Genomic DNA, 23,859 nt, shown 5'->3' on the forward strand with positions numbered 1-23,859 from the left:
TAAGAACACGGTAAGAACTTCACAAGCATAGTTAGGTTTAAACAGTACAGTATGTCATTTTGTAAACATTATATGTACGCAGAAATACACTCTTTGCTGGGACGCTTAAAGGCAGCAAAGCGTTTAATTTCCCCAGGCCCTTGTGTGAGTACCTTACTTGTTTGAGTTTTTTTGTTGGATACCGGTATTTGTAGTTCAGTTTAAACCTATTATAACCGCAGGACTCCTCGTCTCAATAGCCAATGGAAAAGCTGGGACTGGGTGGGCTACGCACGTGAGCCGAATGAAACTGATGCTTCTTTCAGAGTGTTCTTGCATACCTTCAGGCAAGGAGCCCTCTTTCCATACCAACCACTGTGCTTTTGTCTGTGGCTCGGTTGCACTCGCCTGCCTGCTGGCCCCGCAGCATCATTAGCTCCCGCAGCTCCTGGGCCCGGCTGGTTTCAGCGGCACCTCTCGTTCTGTTTCCTTTAATGTTCTCTTTCTTTGAGGTCCGGGGATGGCTGAGAGCGAGTGGGCTAACAGGCCATTATTCGCAGGAGCGGAGGTCACACCTTGAAAGGAACATGCTGATGTAAAGACGCGTGTCCGCGGCACTGATAATGAATCTAATTTCGTTCTTCGAAAAGAAGGAAATAGCTGAGGCTCCTTTTAGCATGGCCGTCATCTGTGGCCGCCATTTTGTCGGATACAGGCTGCACCGTGAGTTCAGGCCTCGGAGGGGATTATAAACTCAAAGCGGGTTCTCACGGTAGCTGCTGGCTGTCACCCTGCCTGTTTCAAGCGCTGTCCTCCTCTAACCCTCAGTATCCCTAACCCTCTCTGTCTCTAAGCCTGTCTTTATTTATCTCTGCCCATCTGTCCCTGGACCCGACTGTCCCGAACCCCCGAGGCCACTAATGCTGCACATTGGTGACTTGGGTCATTATTGTACCTGCGTGTATCTAGGCGGGGCTTTCCATGCCTGTTTCCTAAAATAACTTTCTCAAGAGACCTCTGTTGTGTCCTGTTCTGTTTGTGTCTCACCTGGGTGGCCTCGTTCCCTAGTCGTCTCTCTCCCTGGTTGTGTGTTGCTCTGTTTTTCCCTATTCTAGGTTGTCTTTCTGCCTGGTTGCCTCTCACCTCAGTTGTGTGTTGCTCTCTTGTCTCTCACCCGGGTTGTATCTCATTCTCAGTGCCCCTCACCCCGGTTGTGCACTGCTTTGTCTCGTGCATCCCTCACAATGGTTGTCTTTCTCCCTGGTTGTGTGTTGCTCTGTTTTTCCCTAACCTAGGTTGCCTTTGTGCCTGGTTGTTTCTCACCTCGGGTGCCTGCTGCTCCCTTGTCTCTCATTCTCAGTGCCCCTCACCCCGGTTGTGTACTGCTTTGTCTCGTGCATCCCTCACAATGGTTGTCTCTCTCCCTGGTTGTGTGTTGCTCTGTTTTTTCCTAACATAGGTTGCCTTTGTGCCTGGTTGTTTCTCACCTCGGGTGCCTGCTGCTCCCTTGTCTCTCACCAGGACTGTCTCTCATTCCCTGCACCCCGGTTGTGTACTGCTTTGTCTCGTGCATCCCTCACAATGGTTGTCTCTCTCCCTGGTTGTGTGTTGCTCTGTTTTTTCCTAACATAGGTTGCCTTTGTGCCTGGTTTTCTCTCACCTCGGGTGCCTGCGGCTCCCTTGTCTCTCACCAGGACTGTCTCTCATTCCCTGCACCCCGGTTGTGTACTGCTTTGTCTCGTGCATCCCTCACAATGGTTGTCTCTCTCCCTGGTTGTGTGTTGCTCTGTTTTTCCCTATTCTAGGTTGTCTTTCTGCCTGGTTGCCTCTCACCTCAGTTGTGTGTTGCTCTCTTGTCTCTCACCCGGGTTGTATCTCATTCTCAGTGCCCTTCACCCCAGTTGTGCACTGCTTTGTCTCGTGCATCCCTCACAATGGTTGTCTTTCTCCCTGGTTGTGTGTTGCTCTGTTTTTCCCTAACCTAGGTTGCCTTTGTACCTGGTTATTTCTCACCTCAGGAGCCTGCTGCTCCCTTGTCTCTCCTTCTCAGTGCCCCTCACCCCGGTTGTGCACTGCTTTGTCTCGTGCATCCCTCACAATGGTTGTCTTTCTCCCTGGTTGTGTGTTGCTCTGTTTTTCCCTAACCTAGGTTGCCTTTGTGCCTGGTTGTTTCTCACCTCGGGTGCCTGCTGCTCCCTTGTCTCTCATTCTCAGTGCCCCTCACCCCGGTTGTGTACTGCTTTGTCTCGTGCATCCCTCACAATGGTTGTCTCTCTCCCTGGTTGTGTGTTGCTCTGTTTTGCCCTATCCTAGGTTATCTTTCTGCCTGGTTGCCTCTCACCTCAGTTGCGTGCTGCTCTCTCTTCTCTCACCCGGGTTGTATCTCATTCTTAGTGTCTCACCCTGGTTGTCTGCTGCCTTGTTTGTCTCGTGCATCCTTCACAGTGGTTGTCGTTCTCTGCCCAGCTGTTTCTGCCCATAGCTCTGTTTAGCCCTTGCTGTCTTTAGACTCCCTTTCTGATACTGGCAATGCCAAGGCTGGCTGTCTCTGTTCCAGATGTGTCTACCTCTGGTTGTCTTTATCCATCGCTGCATCTAGTTATGGACGTGCTTAGCTGTTTCAGTGCCTACACTTGACAGTGTTTTTGACCTTCCTATCTCTAGTCATGGTGCTCTCTGACCCAGCTCTCCTTAACAGTAACTCTTCTCGGCATTATCTAGGCATCCTGCGGCCATCACTGGTGTTATCCATCCTTAAATGTGTTTAACCCTCTCTCTGTATAACCCTGAGTACGGCCAGCACTTGTGGTATCCCTCCCTTACTGTATTTAACCCTCTCTCTCTATAACTCTGAGCGTAGCCAGCACTGGCAGCATCCACCACTCACTGTATTTAACCCTATGTATAACCCAGGGTGCGACGAGCACTGGTGGTATCCATCCCTCACTGTCTTTAACCCTACGTCAGGGGCGGCTCCTCCATTAGGGTGGAGGTGCGTTGCCCCACTGCTTTCTGGCAGTGTGAGAAGCAGAAACATAAAATGGTATTTTAAATACCATTTTATGTTTCTGCTTATCGCGCTGCGAGAAAGTAGAAGGCAGGGTATGCCTGGTTGGGGGCGGGCAGGAGGGTATTCCTGGTTGGGGGCGGGTGGGTGGGCGGGTCAGGGAGGAGTTGCTTGCACCACTCTGAGTACCCTGACTGTTTATTGGCCCTCTGGGGCCGACCAAACCAGTCATGCACACTCTACATTTTCTCTATGTGGCCTCCCTACAGGTGCCCTACTGGGCGCCGTCCGCACCAACCACAACGCTGCCATTGCAGAGTTGTGATTGGCTTAGGGGAGAGGAAGGAGGCTGCCTTCTTCCTGTTTCCAGTAGCGGGACCCAGCCAGGAGCGGAGGCAGCGCGGGGCCCGGTAAGGTAAGTTTTATTTTATTAAATTTAGTCCCCTCCACACGAACACTCGCTCAATCCCCCCACCCACGATTCATGTGGGCCGCAACTGCCCTACATACAACCCAGGCTGTGACAAGCACCATTCTTTAATATTATATTTATATAGCACACATTTCACTCCCAAAGGAGCATCCTGAATCTGAGAGGATAAGGACAGAGTTCATAATAGCAGGAATAGAAGAAGAACCTAAGATTAACGGATAAGTGCATCACACAATGAATCAGAGGCCATGAAGATCCACATTTTCTGAGATTTCCTAAAAAGAGGCTCGGAATCAATAAATCTCAGATGTTTTGAGAGTTCATTACAGGCCTTGGTCCCCAGTACTGCAAGCGATTAGCCACCTTTGGTCTTACACGTAAAGGTAGGCTGTTTGAAAAAAGTGGAAGTTCGGGGTATGAGATATGGTGTAATGGATAAATCTGGAAACAAGATATTTTGGCCCTACTGCTCTATTAACTCTAAAAGTGAGCAAAATATTTTTTTAATAGAACCCTTTTATGTATTGGGAGCTAATGGAGGGTTCTAAGTGCAGCTGAGGTGGAGGAACTGCATGGCAGTTTCAGCACAAGCCTAGCAGCTGCATGTTGAACCACTTGCAGCTTTTGAAAAATCTGTTTAGTTGCGCCTGGATATAGACTATTGCTGTAGTGCAATCTGGATGTGATCAATACAAAGGCCACTGTCTTTCTTGCTGCAAAAGAAAGGTAGTAAAAACATTTTTCCTGAGATTTTATCAAGTTGAAACACATTCCTGCCACTGCAAGAGCTTGTGGACGAAAAGATAAAGTAGAGTCAAATATCACGCACAGGTTTTTTACTACCTCAACTGTGTTAGGTGGAGAGGTGCAGAATCTTGCCAACATTTTTTCAGATCAAAGGAGTTGGTCTTACCCTGAAGCATGATCTCCGTTTTATCGGTGTTGCAGTTAAGATGATTGGATTGCATCCAGCTCACCATATTTAATCCTACGTATAACTCTGGCTGCGACAAGCACTGGTGGTATCCACCCTTCAATGTATTTAACACTCTCTGTATGACCCTGAGTGGAGCCAGCTCTGGTGGTATCCATTCCTCACTGGATTTAACTCTCTCTTTGTATAACCCACCACAGTTTAGACCCAGCCATATGCAGATCAGTCTTGAACCTGTGCCTCATGAACACAGTCCAGACCGAACTGCCAAGCCAGGTCCTCCCTGGACTGGAAACAAGCATCCCAGGACCGGTTTCAGGGCCTCACCCCACATCAGCCAGGCTAGCTTGAGTCCAGTGGCACAGTGAATCTGGGACCCACGTCTGGTCTGGGCATACCCGATGCGCACTTAGGGCGAGAAAGCAAAAGACACACAGATGATGGATGGAATGCAGAGGAAATAAACATTCTCCCCCAGTCAATAGATCTGGGTTAAATCCATTGTTCTTTTGCTCACCATGCCACCCAAGTTTAGACTCAGCCATAGGCAGACCCTGTGCCTCATGAATACAGTCCAGACCGAACTGCCAAACCAGGTCCTCCCTGGACCAGAAACAAGCATCCTTGGTCCGGTTTCAGGGCATCACCCCTTACCAGCCTGGCTTGCTTGAATCCAGTGGCACAGTGAGCCCGGAACCCAGGTCTGGGCAGACCCTGCGGACTTAGGAAGGGAAAGCAAAAGACACACAGATGATGGACAGAATGCAGAGCAAATCAAACATTCTCCCTCAGTCAAGAGATCTGGGTTAAATCCATTGTTCTGTTGCTCACCATGCCACCCCAGTTTAGACTCAGCCATATGCAGATCAGTCCTGACCCTGTGCCTCATGGGAACAGTCCAGAAAGGAACTCCCAAGCCAGGTCCTACCTGGACCACAAACAAGCATCCTGGGACCAGTTTCTGGGCATCAACCCTCATCAGCCAGAGTAGCTTGAATCCAGTGGCACAGTGAGCTCGGAGTCAAGCTGTTCTTGCTGATATGGGGTGAAACCCCAAAATCGGTCCTAGGATGCTTGTTTTAAGTCCAGGGAGGACCTGGCCTGGCAGTTCGGGCTGGACTGTTCCCATTGGGCACAGGGTCAAGACTGATTTGCATATGGCTGGGTTCAAACAGGAATAGCAAGTGGAACAAAAGAAAATGATGGATTTAGGCCCAGATCTCTGCACTGGGGTGAATGTATGACATTTTTCTGCATTCTGTCAATCAATTGTTCTTTTTGCATTTGTCACCCCTGTTTACAAGGGCAGAGTAAATAGGAGGCAGCGCCAAAATTAAGACCAGGTAAAGTGAAACGAGGAGAAATGCTTTATTTCTCCTATGCTTTATTTCTCCTAGTTTTTGCTGTTTCCATGTTTGCTGCCTTGTGCAGCACACATAGAATCAGCAAATTTCCTATGATTGTTTTATGTGCAGGATGGTCTCCTTCCTGCACATAAACAATAATTTGAAAAAAAGATCTATTTTGCAACTTCTATGTGTGCGGCATTAAGCAGCACACATAAACGTTACAAAACTGCATTTAAAGATTGTTTATGTGCAGGAAGGGAAACCTTCCTGCACATTAACAGTGTTCCCCTGAACACAGGCACCCTTGCACTATCGTGCAAGGTTGCCTGGATTGGCGCTAGGCAGCCAAAGTTAGCACCAGCGTAAGGGAAAACGCAGGGCTGCACCATATTCTAGTAAAGGTGCAGCCCTGCGTTTCTAAAGTGATGAAGCGTGGTGTTAACCTTCTTGGCTTACCGACATGCTTTGCCACTTTCTTGTAAATATGTCCTTGAGTGAGGCCAGCCCTGATGGAATCCATCCCCCACTGTATATAACCCTCTTTCTTTATGGCTCACCTTTCAGCCAGCACCAGCGGTATCCATTCTTAATTGTGTTTACCCCTCTGTAGGAGTAAACTAACATGCAATGGGGACTGGCTGTATCTATTCTTGATCACGTTTGCCCCTCTTTAGGATTGAACTAAGATGCAGGGGGCACTTGCAGTATCTATTCTTGATTGCGTTTGCCCCTCTTTAGGAATAAACTAGAATGCAGTGGGCACTGGTAGTATCTATTCTTGATTGAATTTGCCCTGCTGTAGGAGTACATTAGGATGCAGTGGGCACCTACGGTATATATTTGTCTCTATATTCATCCCTGTTTATTTATAACCTGAGCTGCTCCACCCCATGCCTGTAGCCAGCTGCCTCGGAGTCTTCACTGTTTCTGGCTAGTATGACCCCTGGCTATCACTGGGTGCCGCTGACTCCTGGCAATATAAGGCTGCCGCTGATTCCTGGCTATCTCTGGTTGCAGCTGACCCCTGTCCATCACTGGGTGCCACTGACCACTGGCTATCTCTGGGTGCTCCTGACCCCTGGCTGTCTCTGTCTGCCTGTAGCATGGGTTGCCACTGCATGAGCTGACCCCTGGCTACCTCTGCCTGTCGCTGACCTCTGGCTATCTCTGGCTTCACTGCCCCTTGGCTAACTCTGGCTGCCTGCAGTGTGGGCTGTCACTGCATGAGCTGACCCCGGGCTATCTCTGGCTTCCTGCAGCGTGGGCTATCACTGCATGAGCTGACCCCTGGCTGACTCTGTCTGCCTGCGCCGTGGGCTGTCACGGCATACGCTGACCCCTGGCTACCTCTGCCTGCCACTGACCTCTGGCTATCTCTGGCTTCACTGCCCCATGGCTATCTCTGGCTGCCTGCAGTGTGGGCTGTCACTGCATGAGCTGACCCCGGACTATCTCTGGCTGCCGCTGACCCCTGGCTGTCTCTGTCTGCCTTCAGCATGGGCTGCCACTGCATGAGCTGACTCCTGGCTATCTCTGGCTGCCTGTAATGTGGGCCACCTCTGACCCCTGGCTATCCCCGGCTGCCTGCAGCCTGGGCTGTCACGGCATGCACTGACCCCTGGCTATCTCTGGCTGCGGCTGACCCCTGGCTGTCTCTGTCTGCATGCAGCATGGGCTGTCACTGCATGAGATGACCCTGGGCTATCTCTGGCTGCTGCTGACCCCTGGCTGTCTCTGTCTGCCTGCAGCATGGGCTGCCACTGCATGAGCTGACCCCTGGGTATGTGTGGTTGCCAGCAGCGTGAGCTGTCACGGCATGCACTGACCCCTGGCTATCTCTGGCTGTCCCTGACCCCTATCTGTCTCTGTCTGCGTGCAGTGTGGGCTGTCACTGCATGAGCTGACCCCTGGCTACCTCTGGCGGCCACTGACCCCTGGCTGTCTCTGTCTGCCTGCAGTGTGGGCTGTCACTGCATGCGCTGACTCGAGGCTGTCTATGGCTGCCGCTGACCCCTGGCTGTCTCTGTCTGCGTGCAGTGTGGGCTGTAACTGCATGAGCTGACGGTAAACACCCAAAATATAGAATAAAAAATATAGAGAGGGCACAATATCGAATCAAAAATATGGAGAGGACAGAATATAGAATAGACATAATATAGTTGGAAATAATTTTGACATATAGGTAAGTAATATCGAATGTCATTATATCGAATGTCATTATATAGAGAAAAAAAATTGTATTATATGTGTTAAAAGTATATAATATTTTTTTAATGTATGTTACAATTTTTTTAAGATAATGAATTTCATGTTAATTAATTTTTTAATATATTAGTTCCGTAGCGAGTTGTGGGTTTATAGGGGAATAGGGTGGGAAGTAATTCAATTTAGATTAAAAAAAATAATGTATTAATTAATAACTTATTGTTTAATAATTCATATTGGTAATTAATTTGTGCGTATATTAGTTCCGTAGCAGGTTGCGGGTTTATAGGGGTATAGGGTGGGAAGTAATTTAAATTACATTTTAAAAAATAAGAATTAATTAATAATTTTATGGTTAATAATTATTATTGGACATTAAGTTAATTAATGTATTATTAAATATTTAAAAAGTTATTAATACAAGTTTTTAATTAATTTGTAGATATGCAAATTGTGTAATGTTTTATTAATTAGTAATCCATTACATATTAATTATTGATAATTATTGTATTAATATGTTCATTATGTTCATTTTTTGAAGAGTGTGTTGAGTGTTTATAGGTGAGTATGGTGAGTATTACATTAATTGAAAATACATTTTTATTCATATTTATATAATATTTAATCAAAGTTATTTTATACTGGTGATTGTATTAATTAATTTAGATATTGTTATTATTTTTGTATTAATTGTGATTAGCTAATTAATTAAATGTTAATTAATTATGTTAATTTATTATTATTTTAGACTATTGGAGGTGACGTTTATAGTGGAAAATAGTGGGAGGTAAATTAAATTTAAATAATTAATTATTTTTTAATTAATTTTAAGTAAATTGAAGGACTGGGTCTACTAAATTATTCCTCTACGCTATTTAACACTTTCCCTACTGTTGCACTCTCTGGAGTGGGAATAGTAATTTTTACCCCTACACTATCCAACACTTTCCCTACTGTTTCACTCACTGGAGTGGGAATAGTAATTTTGACCCCTATGCTATCCAACGATTTCCCTATTGTTGCACTCTCTGGAGTGGGAATAGTAATTTTTACCCCTATGCTATCCAACACTTTCCCTACTGTTGCACTCACTGGAGTGGGAATAGTGATTTTTACCCCAACGCTATCCAACACTTTCCCTACTGTTGCACTCACTGGATTGGGAATAGTGATTTTTACCCCTACGCTATCCAACACTTTCCCTACTGTTGCACTCACTGGAGTGGGAATAGTAATTTTTACCCCTACGCTATCCAAAACTTTCCCTTCTGTTGCACTCTTTGGAGTGGGAATAATAATTTTTACACTCCCGCTATCCAACACTTACCCTAATGTTCCACTCGCTGGAGTCAGAATAGTCATTTTTACCTACCCGCTATCCAACACTTTCCCTACTGTTCCACTCACTGGAGTGAATAGTAATTTTTACCCACCCGCTATCTAACACTTTCCCTACTGTTCCACTAACTGGAGTGGGAATAGTAATTTTTACATTCCCACTATCCAACACTTTCACTACTATTAAACTTGATGGAGTGGGAATAGTAATTTTATATCCTATACTATGCAACGTTTTCACTATTTTTATATTTAATGTAGTGTAAAATAATATTTAAAAACAAAGTTTTTTTAAATATTTTACTTTATTATATCTAAAATATTTTTATATTTATATTATGTCTGTTTATATATATGTAATTATATTTTAAATTATGTTTTTAACATTTTATAATGAAAACTAAATAATGTTCTTTTAATATTATTAAGTTAATACATATTTAAAAATGTATGTTTAATTTTTTGGGGGGTTAAATATATTATTTATTAATTTTAGTATTTTTAAGTATATTTTACCTAATTATATTTATTAATTTAATATTAATTTTAAAATTCGATATTTTAGTAAACTATATTTTTAACAACTATATTTGGGAATCGATATTTCGGCATTTACCTGTTTGTAAATAGGTAGACTATATTTTGTCTGTCGATATTCTGGCGTCGATATTGTGTGCAGTCGATATGATGTCCCTCGATATTCTGTCACTGATCCCATGCGCTGACCCCTGGCTATCTCTGGCTGCTGCTGACCCCTGGGTATCTCCGGTTGCCCGCAGCGTGGGCTGTCCCTGCATGAGCTGCCGGCGTGGGCTGAGACTGAGCTCTGACCGCTCCCAGGGATTATCCTGGGCTCAGCCCTGACTCAGAGGCTGTCAGCCTATGATGGAAGATTATAGGGTCAGGTTTAGGAAGGCAGCTAGAAGATTCACATTTAGCCGAAGCTGTTTATGGACGGGGGAGGGAGTGAACATGGCACAACGGAAAGTATGTGAGAAACTGATTAAGAAAGCCTAAAAGGGGAGTGTTAGACGGAGAGAGACAGCTCGAATGGAAAAAGCAAAGAAAGAAATTAGAGGAGAGAACATTGGAGAGATGGAGGAAAACTAAGAAGCGCAAGTGAAAATAAAAATAAAGAGATGAGAGATAAGCAAAATAAAGAAAGAGTGAGAGGAGAGAGGGACAATGTCAAGTGAATGGAGACGTATAGGAATCAATGGAAAGGGGGAGCGAAGATTGATTCTGTTCCCTGATCCCAGAGTGTATTGTCCAGAGGTAAGTGGACCTGCCGTATGCTGGGACTTTTCTTTTCTATATTTTCTTTACAGAAACATCTAGTTATTGATAGCATTTCTCCACCCATACAAGTGAATTTAAGGTAGCAATGTTATTAATGATGTCACTTATGATGTCATCCATGATACCATACATGAGGTCAGGAGCAGGTCACTGCAGAAATCATTGCTGCACAGCCCATCATAACTGGAATACTCTGCTTTTTTGTAGTTCTGACCATAGCCACAATGCCTCTTCAATTAAAGTTCTTAAGTGGCGCTTCTTTATAGCACTCGAGATTATGCTTTCTAAGTAACAACCAACAGCTTCCCTTTCACATAGTTTTTCAGTGGTTATTTGCATACCCTTGACTTCTGCCTATACTTCGATTATTGGGGGAAATCTGTTGTTGGGAGTGTTTCATGGGATTGTGCATGTGGTGAACATGATCACTGTGGATATGTATTTTCGATTCCACAATAAAGTTGATGGTTCTTCATTTCACCTCATGTGGCCTGACTTTGAGTTGGCTTGATAACCCTAAAAGGAGAAGATGAGTGCAGTCTCAACCCACCTTGTCATTGATCAAGATCTCCATGGGGTTGTTGCCCCATTCAATCAGCACCACCTCATTGGCTTGGCCTGGCACAGCATATGAGAAGGGGGTGCCCACTCCGGGGGAGGCATTGGACTTGAGCCACATGCATACGGTGAAGGCGTACATCTCCGGCAGACTCTTCTTCACCTTGGCGTACATGTAGTTGGTTCGGAGTGGGAAGGTGAGCTGGAACTTATCGGTGGGCCTGTTCTCCTTCTGACCTGAAATCAAATTAAAAGATGACTTTTATTTTCGTCGAGCACAAAATGACAGGCTGGCAGAAGGTGATGGCAGCACAGAAGGTGATATCAGAAAGGACTGCTTTGGATTACAAGAAACAGGCCTCTCGGGGGCACATAAAACAGAGAAATGGACATGCCACAGTAGCTCAGCTCCAGAGGAAGGATGTCAAGGTTGACCTAATTTCAATGGAATCCATCACAGATCTAGTTGATGAAATCCGTCACATGGGTCTGGTTACCCATTGTGGCCAGAACTGAAGACTGGAGAATGTCTGGTACAAGTTATAAGAATATCGTCTGGCTAAAATATTGTGACCTAAATATAGTCTACAGAAATATTGCCCGCTTGGGGTTAATATTAGAAAATCTACACACAGTAGAATTAAGCTTTAGTAAATGATATTTAGAACACAGTATTTACACAAGAAAGACTTCTGCAAATGATATTCTGACTTGCAATCTCGGAGAGTGAGGAGAAAGGATGAACAAGCAGAGGCAAAGCCAAAAGGCCTGCCTTTAAAATGCAAGTGCTAGGCCTTTGACTTTACCAATGCCTGCTTGTAAAGCATTGTTTAAAAAAAGTAAAAGAAAGAACACTGGAAATACAGGAGGAAAGGCAAGCACATATACTGTTATCTCATAACTAAACACTGAATTAATTTTTTTTCAATATTTATAAACAGCTTGGTTTATTTTTCAAATTTCATACAGGAAATGCTGAACAGACTTTTAAAAGCCAGATTGAAAAAAAAAACGGAGGACTAGTTACAGTTACTGAAAAGAAAATATCAGGTCTCTGAGAAAATGCAAACATTTTAAGGGAATTTGCTTGTCCTTAACTCTCCACATGACTCTGAACTGGAACAAATGCTCTTGCTACTTGGTGCTCTGCAGATTTATGAACTCATTTTATAGTCACTCTCAGGCCCAGATTATGAATTGCCCATTATATTCCGACGCATGCATAACCCCTGTTTACGAACAGGTTGGAATTATGTTGTGGTAGGTATTTAACGCGTCCAGTAATTATCGGATATGTTAAAAGCCTCAGCCTTCGTTACATTTTGGTAGGTCAGTCCTGTCGAAATGTAAAGGGGAGGGGGAGCATACGGTATTTACAGTATCAAGCAGATTTTAGTGGGTTGAACACCAAAATCTGCATGTTATTCCCCGCCAACCTGTTATAGAGGTTATTTATCGCACTCAATAAGTAACATATTCGAGGTATTTATCTGGTGCGATAAATTGCATCTTAACCCATAATCAGGCCCTCAGTTAAACTTCTGCATTAAACACAGGGTCAGTGCCAAAGATGCTGGCTTTGTGTAACAAGTCATGGGCTTTCATGCAACATGTGGAAGGAAGAAAAACGAACTGATAAAGTCTTCTGTTTAGTCAAATGTGTCCAAATATACCTGTCCCAGTGCTTTAATGGGTGAGCAGTGAGGGCTGGGGCAACATGGAGAGCATGGGGTGGTGGGGATGTAACAGGGAAGCAGTACTTTGGAAAATGAGGAAGAAAACACCTACACTTCCATGGAGTGTTCAAAGAAAAAGAATAAAGGTCCCTGCTGTTAGCCGATGAGAGCACACATCATACATTAAAAAGGATTGTTAAGAAGCTGTGCCCCAGTGGAGGGATAAAATGCACAAAAAGATTAATTTAAGTCATCATAGCAGAAGCAGGCAAATAAGAGTGACAAGAAAGCCAATAAATGATAAGAAATGGGCTGACCCAAACCTCACTATAAAGATATATATTAGGAAGTGGCAGAACGCGGTGTTAGCCACCTTGGCTTAACACTGCGCTCTGCTACTTCTAAAACCCAGGGCTGCATAGTATTTACAAGGATACGGTGCAATCCTGCCTTCCCCTTGCGCTGGCGCTAATCTTAGCTGCCTAGCGCCAATGCAGACACCCTTGCACCATTGTGCAAGGGAGCCTGCGTTGCAGGGGAAGATTGTTTATGTGCAGGAAGGTGTCCCTTCCTGCACATAAGCAATCTGAAACGGAATTTCGAAACTTCGATGTGTGCTGCTTAATGCAGCACACATAGAAGTTGCAAAATGTTATTTTTATTATTGATTGTTTATGTGCAGGAAGCTTCACCTTCCTGCACATCAACAATCAATGGCCTGTTGATGTTTCTATGTGTACTGCACAACACAGCACTCATAGAAACAGCAAAAACGAGGAGAAATTAAATGTTTCTTCTCTTTGCACCTGTTTAAGACCAGATTTTCTCTAGTGTTAATTATGGCGTGCCATTGTAAATATGGGGCAGCCTCAAAATCAATGGATGTTGCCGTGGAACACCCACCACAATACCCTTTCCCCGCCCCTTTCATGCTAAGTATAGAGTGAAAGGGGGCCATATTTACAAGGCAGCGTTAAGCCAAGTTAAGTAGCTTAACACTGTCTTGTAAATAAGGTGAACCCCATATCGCCACAGGAACATCTCTAAAAGGGACGTTCCAGTGGCGATAGGAGCTAGTATGTATGCCCCAAAGTATTGGTGTTGCATACAATAGGTCTTTGACAACAGACAGCTAAAAATCGTTTTTTGCTGTCTGTAAGAGAGACCTAAAATGTGGATAGGCAATGCAGTGAGAAAGCCACCAAAGGAGAAGAAGGGAAATACAAAGGTTTTTATGTGCAGTCATGGGGTACATTGATGAAAATGCCAAGGGTAGCAGCAGTGACATCATGGACCCTTTGATCACTTATGATACCACAGCCTTTGCTCCTTGGCTTGTGCTCAGTTCTTCAACAGTTTCCTATTTCCTAATGAAGGGTAGAAATAATGGAGGATGGCAAAGAATCTAAAGTGCAGTAACTGCACCAGTAACTATTTGGGTGGGATATTAAATGCTTGTGATTGTGAAGCTTCTTTGACCAAGTTAAGCACTTTCTGACTTCTTGGCTTGTTTGCACTATGAGCTACTTCATCATCAAACGTTTCACCCAGCCTCTCTGCCACTGTGCCAACTACCACAATACACCACTCAAAAGACACATTTAAACGAGGAAGATCCAGCAGTTATCACCCAATCACTGGGTTACCTGTTATCCTCACAGCATGAGAGAAGATCATAACAAAACAGTTACAGGATCTCCTATGTCAAATTATCAACATAGGCCCCCCTCAGACAGGTCTCCTTCCCATCACCCCAGGGGGTATCTCGAGCACCAGAAACAAAGGGCGCCTGCTTGGCTAGTGCTATTGGACGTCTCTGCTGGCTTTGACATGGCAGATCACCCACAGCTGTTTTATTGCCTTACATATGTAATTGGGGTGTTAGAAAGGTGCTTGCATGGTTTGATTGCTTTATAGTTCAACACTCTACAACTGTCCATTTACACCTTTCAATCTCCACCTATAAAAACTGACCATGGTGTCCCACAGTGACCCCTCCCCCTCCACCCCCGACCATGTCTGTTTAACAATTGCATTACTCCCCTCCTGATGGCTATTCTTGGTTTGGGTCTACGTGTCCATTCCTATGCTGACAACACTAATGTTGTGGTATCTGGAAGTTCACCCTGCTGGTACATGTAGTGGGCACCCAGTAAACCTTCTCTCAGTCTCCGCTGGCTTGAGATAAAGGCTACGAAAACAGAGATCAGGCAGACTACAACCTGCCTGAAAAATGTTTAGTGCAAGGGTCAATTAGTAGGAAGAACCACCTGTAATTTTGAAATCTGTGTAAGCTGTACAGGTTGTCATTTATTTATGTATGTATTTAGGAGTCATATAGATCCGGGAGTCCTTTACCAAAGGTTTTTGTGAAACCTATTTTTTTGAAGCTAGAGTGGTGGTATGTAGCCTGAATGAGTGAGACAGTAATCTTGGATGATGTTCCTTAGTTGTGGCTTCCATTCTCCATGAAGTTTAATTGCAACCAAATTCTGGTGATCGCATAAGTAGTTTAAGCTCAGACCTCTTTGTGACTATTGATGTTCATGCATTAGCAAAACAAGGTATGGTGAACCCTAGACAAAGAATTGATCATTGAAGCCAGCCAGGTCCAACAAGACGTCTCTTTGTAGAATGCAAGAAACTCACTCACCAGTGGTGGCATGCTTCTGAATAAGGTCGGCTTCTCATTAAAAGACAAGTAGCACTTCTGTCTGAATGGGCTCCAATTGGAAAAAACTGAAATGGACATCTTTTTTTCAACAACAGTGCTCTGATTAAAAACCCAGGATCCAACGTTTTTTACTGGTAAAATTATCTGCAGTTCAACCTATATGGTTTTATTATGATTATCACTGATATGACTAAAAACCAAGAATAGAATGGTAGTGAATTTCAGTAATTCCCCACTTTTCTTGGTCAACATGTTTCAGTCAACCATTAAGCCCATATGAATTAGTAGCTTTGTCAGCACCTAAGAATCCCTAAACAATGCCCCTACACTTCATGTTGTGTTTATTATATATGAAGTTTAGTGTATGAAAATAAACAAAATGTAATTGCTTGTGGTTCAATGTGGCTGCTATTACAAAAAAGCAGACCCCAGACCAAAATATATTGTATAATGTACTTCCATGAAAAGGTAACCAGTCATCACACACTTACAAAACTATCAAAAGGAATGGACAACTGTTAGAACTAATATTGTTCCTATTAACTCCAGGCCTTAGGAATTTGCAACAGTCTTAATAAAAGTATTACCCTCCCTTTCCTTAACCTGTAAGACCAACAATTGACAAGTATTTTCATTGTTCTCAAAACAACAATGTTGTTATAGACTGGCTCTTACTGGATTGTTCTAAAAAAAGAAATCCGAACTGCTATTTTGAGAGTAATTAATTCTGAGAATAGTTCTTTTTCACAAGGCTCAAGCTATTGTTCCATTATGCATTTAGCTTGGATAAAAACCAGATAAAGTAACTGCTATCTCAAAAACTTCTACTTTTTTTTCCTTCTAATCCCTTTAAATTGTCAAGCTTAAAGTAGCCCCTGGATATTTGCATTCCAACCTTCCAACACATAATCTAAAGACATAGGGGCCCATTAGGATGGCGGGAGGACTTCCGTTTGCCCGCCACCCTAGCGGTGCTTGGACCGCCCTACATCCTAATGGGCCCCATAGAGTCTTCATTTTTTGTTACATAGTTTACAAGAGTTTTAGACATATAAGAGAGATATTTAGTGTCAAGGGCGAGCTTACGGTCAAATGCCCAGGTTCTTGCCGTGATACCTAATACTGCTATTTAGATTCTCCCTATAGCAGGGGTTACTATCCCAGTAACAAGCTTTACTCACTTGATTTTATGTATACTCTTATTAGTGTTTGCCTATGGGAGTTAGTACAAACAATCCCTCCATGTGACCTGTTGCCCTTCTAAGTAAAATAAGATAGGACTATTTGCTTTGCTTTTTATTCACATTGATGTGTATTTCCACTTCCTTGAGTTTTGGAGGAAATTATTTGGCTGTGAAGCATGTTCCTATCAAGGGTTCAATAGGTTTTCACCTAATTATGTTTTTTTTAAAGTGTGTGATGATTAGTTACTAAGTCATGGAAGTATGTGACCTAATATTTTTGGATTCTATCTTTCTTATAATATCAGGTATTTATTGCAGCCAAATTGAACAATGAGTATTTATATTTTACTTATTTTCATACCCTACATCTCATACATATTAAACATAAAAAAAGGATAGGGACAATGCCTTGAGGATCCTTGGGTCCTGACGAAGACCTCTTACCCTTCTGAGCTTGATATCTTACCGAAACATGTTGACCAGGAAATGGGGGAATGACTGAATTCCCCTAATATCCAACCCTTGCTTTTTAGACTTATCAGTGATAACCATAATACAAAAAAGGTTGTTGGCTAGCCATAGGCAACAAAAACATTAGATCCCGGGCTTTAATCAAACCTATATAGTAAAAAATGAATGAATCTCATTTCTATAGTTCCTTCCACCAGGAAGCCACGTCAGACTGGAATGATTCCTGTGCTGAATGAGGAGTGGACCCTTTGATGAACTATATCACCACTGATTGGGTGAGAGTCCTGTGTTTTATTAAGAGTTGCCTTGACGGACAGGAAAAGTTTCCATGAGCAATTCTTTGGCAAGAATTTGCCATATCTTGTGTTGCCAATACTTGTGGGTTGGAAAGATGTTTAGCTGACCTCTTTAATTCTCTCAAGCCCCCCTTGCTAGTGTTTTGATAGTAATGTTTATAATCAGTCCAGCACCTAGAGATGTTTCCATGTCTAGATCAGAACATAAGTGTCATTACTCACCGACCTACACTTAGGTACAGATTGACTCTTTTTCACGTGATGCATCAAGGCAACTTTTATAACTAATATACTGCAAAACCAATTGTTAATGAGACACCAAAACATACCAAGGCAAAGAACCAGGGGCCAGATGTACAATATTTTTGGATTGCTATTTCCTAACTGCGATTCTTATAGAATCACAATTAGGAAATCACAATTCCTAATGTACAAAATAAGTATTTATGAAATAGCAATTCCTAATGGGTTCATAAATGGATTTACGTCATGAATATTAATGAGGAAGTTCGCAAATAGAGACTCATTAGGAATCGCAGGAATCACAAGGAAGGTGGCATGCTGAGGTCAGCAGACCATCAGGTCTTTAATTGCTTTTTAATAAAGCAAACTTTTTTTTAATGCAGCCAGTTTTCTTTAAAGTGAAACAGGATGCATTTAAAAAGAAAAAAGAAAACTTTTGCGTTTCCTTTTTTATAAATAGGCAGTGGTCGATGGGACCACTTCCTGCTCTTAAAACTGTTTTTGTTTACATTCTCAAAGGGAAAGCAGTCCCTTGGGGACCCCTTTCCATTTGGTTACCACTGCCTTTTAGTAGTTGATAAAAAATTATGTTTTGCGACAGCAATTCTGTTGCAAAACATCAATAAATACCACTTCGATTCAGCAGTTGGAAGGGATACCCTGAACACCCCCATTCCAAATACTGAATCGGTATGTATTAGAGTTTTTTCTTGCAAGTGTTAGTTCTGGTACTTTGCGAGCATTTTACATACTCGTGCATACCTTGCTTAGCTTCCCCTCGCAAGTGACTCAAAACGTGCAAAGGTCTTGATTTTCTCATGAAAGTCTAGCTCACATGAAACTTTACAACTAAATGTTCATAGTGTTTGTAATTTTGTCAAAAATTGCCAACGTTTTTGAGAATTTTTTTTAACGTTTCAGTCCCCTAGTTGAAACTCTACCCATAGATTGACAAAAAATGTATTTCCATTAGTTAAGTTAGATAATATATTCCACTATATCGCATGATAATAATATTGCATCCACTCCAACATCCGGCCACTTGTTCCAAGGTAAGTATAATCGGTGAATATAATAGCTAGCTGGGTTAGGTTATGGAGATGATGTAAAGATACAAATGATAATGCCCCTCAGATCCCCAATCCACTAATTTTGGATATCTTCTCGCTTTCTGTGTCTTCCGTCCGTACAGACTCTCTAGTGTCTCCAGGGATTCTCTGGATGGGAGGAGACACCCTGCATGGGAAGAGAGGCCTAGGCAAGTGGGGTGGCTCCAAATTGGTGGAGACTCCCCCCAAAGGGGGAAGAGACACCCATGAAGCAGGTGGACTTTTAATGTCAAGAGAGACCTTAAGTAGACACAGGATGACCACAGATTTGAAGGGGAGTTTCATGTATGTGAGAGGGAGAAAAACCTTGAAAGGGAGAGGGAAGCCATAATGGGAGGGTGTGGAATTTTCCATATGAAGGGTGACCACAGAGTGAGTGGTGATCTCAAGTGAGAGACGTATGAGATGTCTTCATGAGAGCAGAGAGTTAGGTAGGAGAAGCAACTCCAGATAGGAAGGGAGCACTTGACAGGGCAGAATGATCCTGGGGAGAGGGAGGCAATGAAGGATGACGGAGTTCGAGGTTGGAATGAAGAGGCCGCAAATGGGTCGAGGTGACAGCTATCTGTGAGAGGAAGACCCAGAAAGAGAGGGTGGGTCTGAATGGGAGTGTGAGAAACCTGGATGACAGGGGTAACCCTGGGTGGAAGAAAGTAACTTGATATGAGAGACAATCCTATGTAGGATGGAGACGTCTCAAGTGGAAGGAGAGACCCTGGATGGGAAAGGTATGTCCTGGATATGAGAGTGGGCTTCAGTGGATGGGTGGAGAGGCCATGGATGAGTAGAGGAGACTCAGGGCATGAGCATGAAACACTGAATGAGAAAAAACAACACTGATGAAAGGTGAGCATCTAAATGAAATATTGAACCATGGTTGAATCTAACATGAAACTGGCTCCGTGTCTGCCCTACCAGAGGTTCAGAGGTACTAGCCTGTCGTGAAGCAAAGCTATTGATAGCAGACAAGGGCCACCAGGCTGCCTACTCTGATTGTATTTCTACCAGCCACAACTATACAGACTATTTGGCCCGCATTATGATGTCGGGCACACCACCACCGACAGGCTCTCGGTGGTGGTCTGCCAGACATCCAGGGGAACGGTTAGACTGCCAGATTAAGATACCAGCAGTTTGAACGCAGTGGGCAAGGGGAAATACCTCTTCCTCCGACAGGTTCAAAGCGCTCATTTGGACGGTGGTCGAACAGTAATCCCTACAATGAAGGCAGTGCCTGCGCAGGCACCGCTGTAGGGATTACAATATCCATTTACCACAGCCTTTTCATGGCAGTCTCACTGCCATGGAAAGGCTGTTGCAAAGGGATGTTGGGGGCCCCTAGCAGGGCCCCCGTTGACCACCGCTATGTGGCCAGGTGGTTACATGTGTTCCCCCATACATCCATGCACCATGTGCCAGGCACCACATGGCGCCTGGCACACGGTGCATGGATGTTTGCAAATATGGCTTTCTCTACTGCTGCTTGTGCTGCAGCCCTTTTCTGGGTTGCAGCACAAGCTGCAATAGAAAACTACATGTTCCCGATCACCTAGACGGTGGTCGTATCATTATATGGTGGGTGGATTCACCGATTACATGTGGGGCTGTCTCTCCAACATTGATGGCAGTCGGACGCGCTTGTCTGATCGCCATCGAAATGAGGCTCTTTGTGAGGACAAATGCCTGGGGATATTCCTTGATCCTCCCTCAACTTGTTTGATGTTTCCCCTCCACATACCACCCAGGTGAATGCTTCACCTGCGCCCCACCTGGGCACCAGACTCCGTTCAGCTGATGGAGGTGTGCGGCACCACAAGGAAGTAGTCTCCCTTGCTTGCGTGCTGATGAGTCTCTTGCAGTTCAGGGTACAGCCTTGGAGGTAAAACTCCTAGAGGTGAGGTCCTTTAGGACAGCTCTCTGAGTGATCCATGCCAGGGGCAACCTGCTCTTCAGTCAGGCTCCCAATCCATTAGACTGGGGACTGGCCCTGGGATGTCTCAGCTGCGGGAAAGAAAGTGCTGTCCAAGGGGTAGCTTTGGCAGGCTCATGCGTGAGAGTGTAGAGTACCATGTACCACTAAAATGTGGCGTGCCTCAGCCTGAGTGTGTATGAGCAGGCCAGAAGGAACAGGGACCAGTCCCCGCACCTTCTTCATGGATAACTGAAATTTCATGGACAACTGGAACAAGAGAAGATGAGGCCCCCGGCTCTGGAGCTGTCCTTCGTTGTGATGATTAGATCAACACGAGTGACCCACCCCTTTCTCCCCTCTTCATTGGAGGCTAGGAGTTACCTTTGCTGGCAGGAAAAGGAGGAGTGGTTCCACAAGAAGGTCCCTCACATTGGTGACCGGGACCTATGAAGGGCCCATGCCTAAGGCACCCATCGTACATGAGTGGGCATTTCTCCTTCTGTGTCTCAAGTGTGAGCACCAGAAGGTCAGACTCCGTTCTGAGTAAATGAATCCTGGCTATGTTCCTCCCTTGCCATATTTCTCCAATATGTTGGAATAAGACTGTGGGACAAGGTGGCCAACAGTCTGATGTCCTCTCAGACAGGGGTGATGTCACTATTATGTTGCGGACTGACCGCCAATCCACAGTATATGGTTGTTCAGCCGAGTGAGCATGCAAAGGAACCCTGCCTCTCTGGGATGAGTTGCAGGATAGCCCCCTGAAATATTTGAAGGGCAAGACGAGCCACATAGGATTCTTTTCTTTTAGAAGGGCCATATGTTACAGAGCTTTCGGTAGAGGCTAGACTAAAGGTCTATTTAATGTATGTCCCTGTGGTGCACTCCTTTACAATTAAAATGACTAACCCCAATGTAGAAAATCCTTAGAGTTCCCTAAATATGACCCTTTCTGCAAGGGCGTAGCTTCGGGGTGTGGGGTGGGGGGGTTGTGGTGTTACACACCCCTAATAAATGTATTTGCCATAAATAGTTGGTTGCGGGTGCTTTTAGTCTTGTATGGTGAGGTGTCAATAGGATTTCTCCAGTAATGTTTGCAGACACAGACAAAAATGCACACACGCCTCTCTCCCTCTCTCTGTTTGGATAGACTTCAAAAATGTTAGTTATTTCAAAAAATAATGTACTTTCTCTCACTTAGTACCCCTACCAATCCTCATTCCACCCCCTTTCAGCTGCCTCTTATGCCTCTCTACTGTGCCCTGCTTGCCCCATGATGTATTTTAACATTACATGCCAGCGTGATTGTTGAGAAATCTGGTGCTCGCCCACCCCCAAGTCTCACTCACCAAGCTACGCCCTTGCCTTCCTGATCACCCTTGAGGTGCTACAAGAATGTGTTACTAAGTTGATTCCCATATGATGGATACCTAAGTGGGCACATGTAGCTCCCCACTAGACGGTGGTAGCCCTATTGGCAGGAACACTTCCCTCTGGACCCGCTGCCACACGTGTATGTTTCTCTCTAGAAAGCAATCTAGCCAAGGCCGCCATTTTGTGGCTCTGAGTGCTGCCTCTCCATAGGACTCCAGTCAAACGCAATTGCAAATTCTGCAATAAATCTCGGCTCATGACAACTCTTGCGGAAACGTTTGGCCGTATTCAAACACCTGCTACCAAATGTGGGGGGAAAATTGTCCTGCTCACAGTAGCGGTCGTGGTGGGAGTGCTGCGAGGCGGTGCCGTTGGGCGGGGGAGGGGCAGGGTGGGGGTTAGTAAACTACGGAATATGGCCAAATACAGGTAAGTTAACATATAAATGAATAAAACTAATTTCGTTGTGCACACTGCATCGCCAAACTTGATGCAGTGCCCGCAACGAAATCTGTTTTATTTATTTATATGTTTACTTACCTGCATTTGGCCATATTCCATAGTTTACTACCCTCCCACCCTGCCCCTCCCCGCAACACGTCACTGCCCGGCAGCACTCCCAACACTGACCGCTACTGCCTACTCATAAAACTTTGGTTGCCTCGACTTCTATGACATCGGGGTTATTTACTGGCAGGGTCTATCCCTAACCTTTTCAATTAATGCTTTTTTAAATTGAGATTGCCTTAATGTTCTTCATTTTTCCTTCCTGATTACCTTTTTAAGTCAAGCCAGCATGCTATATTGGAGTATGGAATAGATGCCCCACCCATTCTCAGCCCATAATTTTCATTGTCTTGTGTCATTGTCCTTTGTAAATGCTGGCTTCTGATTCCTTAATAGGCTTGTTAGTCCCTCCTTAGTACTTCCTTGTCTTCATAAGTAACATCGCATGAGGACTGGCCATTCTACTTCGGCTGTTACACGGTATGCATTTTTTACTCTTTAAGCACTATTTTCTTTAATGAGTTGCTCCTATTACAGGCAGGGCATGGTTTCCTGCAACTTTCAGCGTGCCATGTGTGCTTTCACTTTCTGAACAGCCGCGACAAAAGCGGCCGCTTCTTTGAATAGGTCTCGCAAAGTTTGAGCTATTGCCATTGTAAATGACAATGCCATTTTTTATCTGTTAATTAGCAAAACAGATAAATAAAAGACATTGTCATTTACAGTGCCAATAGCTTAAACTCTCGCAAATGCGGGACCTATTGCATTGCAAATGCTTGTTTCTTTGTGGTGTTTCTTCGTTTTGAATTGGGGTTTCTTTGCGTTCACACGGTGCTGGCGCCGGAGCTCTCAGCTCTTCATGTCACTGCAGCCCAGTGACGTCACACCCTTCGTAGCGGCCAGACTCACCAGCCAATGGGCACTCACCTTTCTCCAGGTCGGAGATGCGCTGGTGCAGCGAGGTCAGCGTGCTCTCGATCTTGCCCCGCTGCTCGGTGTCGTTCTTGCCTCCCAGCTTGCCCTCCTCCAGGCTGTTGACCCTCGACAGCACCTGCCGCTCCAGGTCCTCGATCTTGCTCTGCAGCAGGTCCTTCATGGTGCTGGTCTGGGTGGAGGTGTTGCCCCGGCTGTACTGCTGCGGGGGAGAAGGCCGAGCAGGCCGGGTAAGTGGATTGTGGATAAAACAACATTACCACCTGGTACTTAACGGTGACAGTAATCCCGGGCCTCCCGCCAGGAGTGGGGTTAACGGAGAGATTGCCGGGCAAACACTGTAAGCACATTACACGAGGCGGCGCGAGGCTCCGGCCG

The 23,859-nt window shown here is 44.6% G+C and overlaps 1 protein-coding gene across 1 annotated transcript in view; it reads right to left on the reverse strand.

Annotated features, from left to right (window-relative positions):
- Nucleotides 1-23,859, reverse strand: part of NPTX1 (neuronal pentraxin 1) — a 61,163-nt gene that overhangs the window by 26,727 nt on the left and 10,577 nt on the right. Inside the window, exons 2-3 of the mRNA XM_078654083.1 lie at nt 23,476-23,683; nt 11,095-11,339 (exon numbers count right to left, since the gene is read on the reverse strand). Of these exons, the coding sequence (XP_078510209.1) occupies nt 11,095-11,339; nt 23,476-23,683 (453 nt within the window). The remainder of the gene's footprint in view (nt 1-11,094; nt 11,340-23,475; nt 23,684-23,859) is intronic.

This window comes from Lissotriton helveticus, chromosome 7, assembly GCF_964261635.1.
Source record: "Lissotriton helveticus chromosome 7, aLisHel1.1, whole genome shotgun sequence".
NCBI lineage: Eukaryota > Metazoa > Chordata > Amphibia > Caudata > Salamandridae > Lissotriton > Lissotriton helveticus.